Raw genomic sequence first — 6,000 nt, 5'->3', positions numbered from 1 at the left:
CTATAGTTTATATAATGTAGTATATTGCTAAGCTATGATGTTTGGTAAGTTAGGTAAGCTAAATGCATTTTCAACTTAAAATATCTTCAATTACAATCAGTTTACCAGGATGTAACCCCACTAATAAGTCTCTGAGCATCTGCATATCCAAACAAGTGTTAATTTTAAAGTACAAGCATTTAAAATTGTGGTATAAGATAAATGTGCTAGAATCAAAGCCTATATTTTAAAAGACTAAGAAATTTTGATGTAATATTTGTTAAAGAAGCTTAGCAACATTAAAAAAGAAACATAAATTTTTCCAATTTTAAAACTTTTTTCTATAAAAGCATTAAAATATTTTTTAAACTTAAGGAGGAAAACATCTTCCTCTGAGTTGATAAAGCACTAACAACAAATGTTATCCAAACAAAAAAGAAGACATATTTTGTCTAAAAATTAATCTATAGGCTGGTGGGTACTGGTAGTAGAGCACTTGCCAAGTATTTGTGAGGATCTGAGTTTGCTCCCCAGCAGTCTCATACACACACACAAATGAAACCAGAGTTAAAAAAAAAAATCTAGAATTTTAAGTGTGGTATAACATTAAAGAGAAGTAGTTAACAAAATTATTATGATGAAGACATAGAACACATTAAGTACTATTATTTTCTGCCCTAAAGTCTTGAAAGAAAATATTTTTCCTGCAAGATACAACTGTACCTAATTTTAAAGTAAATGCCACAAGGAAGAAAGCTAAGCATATTTTTAATCCAGGAATAACAGCATATCATAATAATGTAAAGAATAATAAACATGAAAATGATAATATATTTATAAGATTATTTTATAAAACCTTGATGATACACTAAAGCCATCAAAGAAATGCCTATACAAAAAATTAAGTGCATAAAATATTAAAACGTCTTAGAATCATGAATAGACCTTCTAAATACTTTAGCCTAATGCTTAGTTACATTTTCTCATTCCTTATTATGTTAATTAAATTCTGAATATTTATTATTGCCTTCCAAGGTCAACTGAAATGTTACATCCTAGACTGAGATTTTAGAATACTAGTTTTTCTTAAGGATTTCCTGCCCTCCAGTGGCATATGTCTTAATATTTTCACTGTATTTCTATATGGCAAAGAGGAGACACATCACTTCTACATGTACATAGTGAAATTATATTACACTGTACGGCAGCATCAAATTTTTCTTCCATTGCAGGTTCTCTCTCTGTTTGTACCCCTGCATCACGTCTTACAACTGGCAGAATGCAGTTATTATTGATTTTGTTTTGCAACACATGTGCTGAATTGCACTGCAACTGAGGAGATTGATCTGTATTATTTTTCACTGAGAATGGGTAGAAATTTTCACTTTGTTTGTGAATTTTGGCATTATCTTTACCAATCCTATCACCTGAAACTTTTGACGTCCTTTCTAGATGAAAATCATTGGTTGTTTCAGTAGTTTTGACACATATCTTATTTGAGTCTTCAATTTGCTGTAACATTTGATCTTCATCTTCTGATGGCTAAAAGAAATTAAATAATTTTGCTGTAAATAATGCTTAAATAAAATGCCTAATAACATTGCTCAATTACTTCCAAGTAAACATTCTTAAAATTCACATTATAGGAAATTTCTAAATACAGGAGAGACTGACAGGTTACTAAGCAAAGCGTATATATTATCAAAGTGTTTTGAATCTACCATACATCTCATTCAGCAGGCTGTGGATTTTTAAATAATAAAAATGGAAAAAAAAACAAGATGAATCTTATGTCTTCTCAGTACTTATAATCACGGAATGCATCATTCCATCAATCTCTAACACTGAAGAAATGATGGACAATTCACTATTCAATCACTTCAAAAGACTGCCAAAGTGATACCTTTGAAGGGAACGGTTGAAACTTTTTTATTATTTACTCACCGATTCATTAAGGAAAACATACTCATTACATACATTTTATGGGTCCATCCCATGAAAGATATATCTTAAAAAGATAATATAAGGAGAGTATCAGCTAACAGAATATCAAAAATATTTAGGGGCTAGGGTTGTACCTCAGTGGTCGAGCGCTTGCCTCGCATGCATGAGGCACTGGATTCAATCAATAGCACCACATAAAAATAAATAAATAAAATAAAGATACTGTGTCCATCTACAACTAAAAAAAAAATTTAAAAAATAAAAGTTTAACAGGAATAAATATGTTAAACTTTTATCTAAAAATACAAACTGTAATAACTTTTAATAGGCCTAGATTTAAATTTGCTAAGCCTGAATTTTTCAACTTCATGAAAAATGTATTTATTAAGAACAAAAACATACTTTTATGAATATTTAAAAGTATTAATCATTCAAACTAAAAAAGTGGCAAAAATAATAATGAAAAAACTAAAGTAAGCCCAAGACAGAGCATTAAAACTGAGCACAAATTGGAAAACAAAAGCTCAATGCATGTATTTAGTTAAGAAACAAACATTCACTTACTAAAAGGCATCTGCAATATGAGTGAAACAAAATGGTTGCTGTTCTCTTGAAATTCACATAATGAGTAAAAATAAAATTAGCAAAATAATCAGACACATAAACATATAATTATAGATTGAGAAAAGCATTATGAGGAACAAGTATGAGGCACTTTCAGAGCATCACCAAGGGAGAAGCCATATTTATACTGGGGAGCCAGGGAAGGACTTTTTAAATAAGTGACATATTTAACCTAAGACTTAAAGGATAAAAAAGAATAAGACTGAGAAAAAAGATATAAATTCCTGCCCTGAAGCCGAAAGGAGAATGACAAACTAAGGAAAATGAAGGGCCAATACATGTGGAAGAAAAAGAAGAAAGGAAGAATACTGGAAGAAACAGGAAATGGTGGCCAAGAGCTAGCAGCCACTGTAAGTTCAGATTCTATCGGAAAATAGAAATCCATTGAATTATTACACATCAGAATAACATGATTCAACTTACTTTATTTATTTATTTGGTACCAAAGAGTGAACCCAGGATGTTTAGCCACTGAGGCCTTTTTATTTTTTATTTTGAGATAGGTTCTAAGTTGCTTAGAGCCTAACTAAATTGTTGAATCTGGATTTGAACCAATAATCCTCTAGCCTTAGCCTTCTGAACCACTGGGATTTCAGGTTTGTGCCACTGTGCCTGGCCAACTTATTATTTTTTTTTTATTATTATGATATCTGCTAACTAAAGAAGACGCTGGGGGAAGAGTGAAAGTAAAGACATGAAACAGCCAGAACAGTTCAAGAACAAGATGATGGTAACTTAGAATAGGGCACTGGTGCTTGTTGAGAGTAGATAAATTCACAATTTATTTTGGAGGTAGAATTGATTGCACAAAGTGATGAAATGAGGATGATTGAAGGAGGCAGATTTGAGAAAGAAAGAAATAACAACATTAACTATTATAGTAGGCTTCTGATATGAATGCTTGGGCAAATACAAAAAATATTTATTGATACAGAAATATAAAAAAAAACTGATTTGGGTGAAAAATTAGGTTTTAAGTTTGATGTATGAAAAAGATCTTTGTGAAATATCCAAGATGTGTCCAATAGAAAATTGAACACCTAAATAAGAGCCAGGGCTAAAGTCATAAAACTAGGAACTGACATCACCCAGATAGTATAAAAGTCATTAGAATGTATACAATCACTAAAGGTTTAGATTATAGGTTTACAGAAGAGGGTCTTGTATGAAACCCTAAACATTATAACATTTATATAGGGAAAAAGACAAGTGAAAAAAAAGGCATAAAAAAGCATTCATAGAGATATCAAGAAAACAAAGATAGTGTGTTAAAATAAAAGCAAAGAAGAAAAATATTTCAAAGAAATTAAATAATAATTTCTATCATATCAGGAGTTCTTATAAGATAAAGACTGAAAAGCATCCAGTCAATCTGACAACATAGAAGTCACTGGTATCCTTAGCAAGACGGCAAATTAGATACTAAAGGCAACAAGGAATGAAGATAAAAGAGTGAAGGTAGAATTCCCTTCTAAAAGTGATTTGTCAGAAGTGTAGATTCTCACTCAGAAATGTCTTTCAAATTATTCATATTTTAGTCTCCAACACTATTATCCAATTTCTTCTTATATAAGCCTTGAGACTTTTATTTTTTGAAGGTACACTTGGTTGTTTTATGCTTCAAATTGTATACACCTTGTTAAGACAATTTTACAAATAATATATTTTTATGTAATATTTTTTCTTTTCTTTTTTTTATTTGGTACTGGGGAAGTGAACTCAGGGGCACTTCACCACTGATCTACATCTCTATCCCTTTTTATTTTTTTATCGAAACAAGGTCTTGCCAAGTTGCTTAGGGCCTAAGTTGCTAAGACAAGTTGAACTTATGATCCTCCTGACTCATGTCTCCCAAAATGCTGAGATTATAGGCATAAGCTATCACACCCAACTGTTTACATTTTCTTATTAATTTATTTTACATTTTTGTGCACATTTTCTTAGGCTTTCTTAGGTTTTACAATATTTCTTATATTGTTTACTTTTTTACATTTTCATTTATATTATTTTTTATTTCCACTCTGTATTGGTTCAACTGTTTTTCATGATGTAAAAGTAAACTGACAAAAATAATTCTAGCTGGGCACAGTGGTGCACGCCTGTAATCCCAATGGCTTGGAAGGCTGAGGAAGGAGGATCTCAAGTTCAAAGCCAGCTTCAGCAACCTAGCACAGCGCTAGGCAACTCAGTGAGACCCTGTTTCCAAATAAAATACAAAAAAAGATTTGGGGATGTGGCTCAGTGGATAAGTGCCTCTGGGTTCAATTTCCAGTATAAAAAAAATCTAAATGAATATAAAATTTATAAGTAAAAAGGCATAACTTACCATCTCTGAACTAGAACTGAAACAACTATCCGTTGGCCTTGGAGAGTAACTGGCAGACTGACTACTCTGTGAAGAATCAAGATCTGAAAATAAAGGTTTAATTCATGAAGAATGATATTCACTAATGCTGTATAAAATATCCAAAGGCAGAAGATATTTGTATGCAAAGATTAGCTAACCTAACAAACAGCACTTTAAAATGTGCTAAATTTAGTTAAAATTTAGGATACTTGGCACCTTGCATTTATAACAGGATTTATGGGTTTATTTTACTCTTAAAAGAATGGTTATTCTACAAGTAATAGGGGTACATAAGAAAGGAAAGCAGAAATGAGAAAATTAGGATTGATGTTTGCCAATATATGTGCCATTTTTTATGAACAAATAATTTAAAGTGTCAACTGTAGGAAGCAGAAATATTGAGTCCCAAGGTATCAGATATTTGCTAATCTAGTCAATGAAACTTTACTGTGCAATCAAAACTATGAAAAAAAAATCTATCCAAAGCACCCAATATTATATTTTTTCATTTTTGCTTAATATGTTATCTTATAATTGCAAACAAAGTTTAAAACTGGGCCTGGGAAGTAGTACATGACTCCCTACCTACCAAACCAAACATCATAAAGTAATTTGTAATAAAGTAGTGAAATTGGGATGGGGAAAGGGCAAGAGATTTAAATATCAAGAAAGTTTTCAGCTAGCCTCAATTTGGGCAAGTATGTAGCTTTTAAATTGTTTCTGGATCTGTACAATCTCAACAAAATCTGACAAAGACTACACACACACACACACACACACACACACACACAGTCTCCCTCTCTCTCTCTCTCTATAGAAAATCTCATTTATGCATAATGATGCAAAAATCTAATAACAAATAAAATATTAAACTATTTTTTTTTAAATAATCAATATTATAAAACATCATCACTTGGTAAGATTTATTATAAGAATGCAAAGACAGGGGCTGGGGATGTGGCTCAAGCGGTAGCGCGCTCGCCTGGCATGTGTGCGGCCCGGGTTCGATCCTCAGCACCACATACAAAACAAAGATGTTGTGTCCGCCAATAACTAAAAAATAAATATTAAAATTCTCTCTCTCTCTCTCTCTCTCTCTCTCTCTC

The 6,000-nt window shown here is 31.6% G+C and overlaps 1 protein-coding gene across 1 annotated transcript in view; it reads right to left on the bottom strand.

Annotated features, from left to right (window-relative positions):
• Nucleotides 1–1,107: 1,107 nt before the first annotated feature.
• Redic1 (regulator of DNA class I crossover intermediates 1) overlaps nucleotides 1,108–6,000 on the bottom strand; it is a 57,372-nt gene continuing 52,479 nt past the window's right edge. Inside the window, exons 10-11 of the mRNA XM_076852768.1 lie at nucleotides 4,874–4,956; nucleotides 1,108–1,521 (exon numbers count right to left, since the gene is read on the bottom strand). Coding sequence (XP_076708883.1) covers nucleotides 1,108–1,521; nucleotides 4,874–4,956 — 497 coding nt within the window. The remainder of the gene's footprint in view (nucleotides 1,522–4,873; nucleotides 4,957–6,000) is intronic.

The sequence above is a fragment of the Callospermophilus lateralis genome, chromosome 4 (assembly GCF_048772815.1).
Source record: "Callospermophilus lateralis isolate mCalLat2 chromosome 4, mCalLat2.hap1, whole genome shotgun sequence".
In the NCBI taxonomy this organism is placed as follows: Eukaryota; Metazoa; Chordata; class Mammalia; order Rodentia; family Sciuridae; genus Callospermophilus; species Callospermophilus lateralis.
Note: the sequence above shows the minus strand (reverse complement) of the source record. Positions and strands in the feature narration are given on the sequence as shown.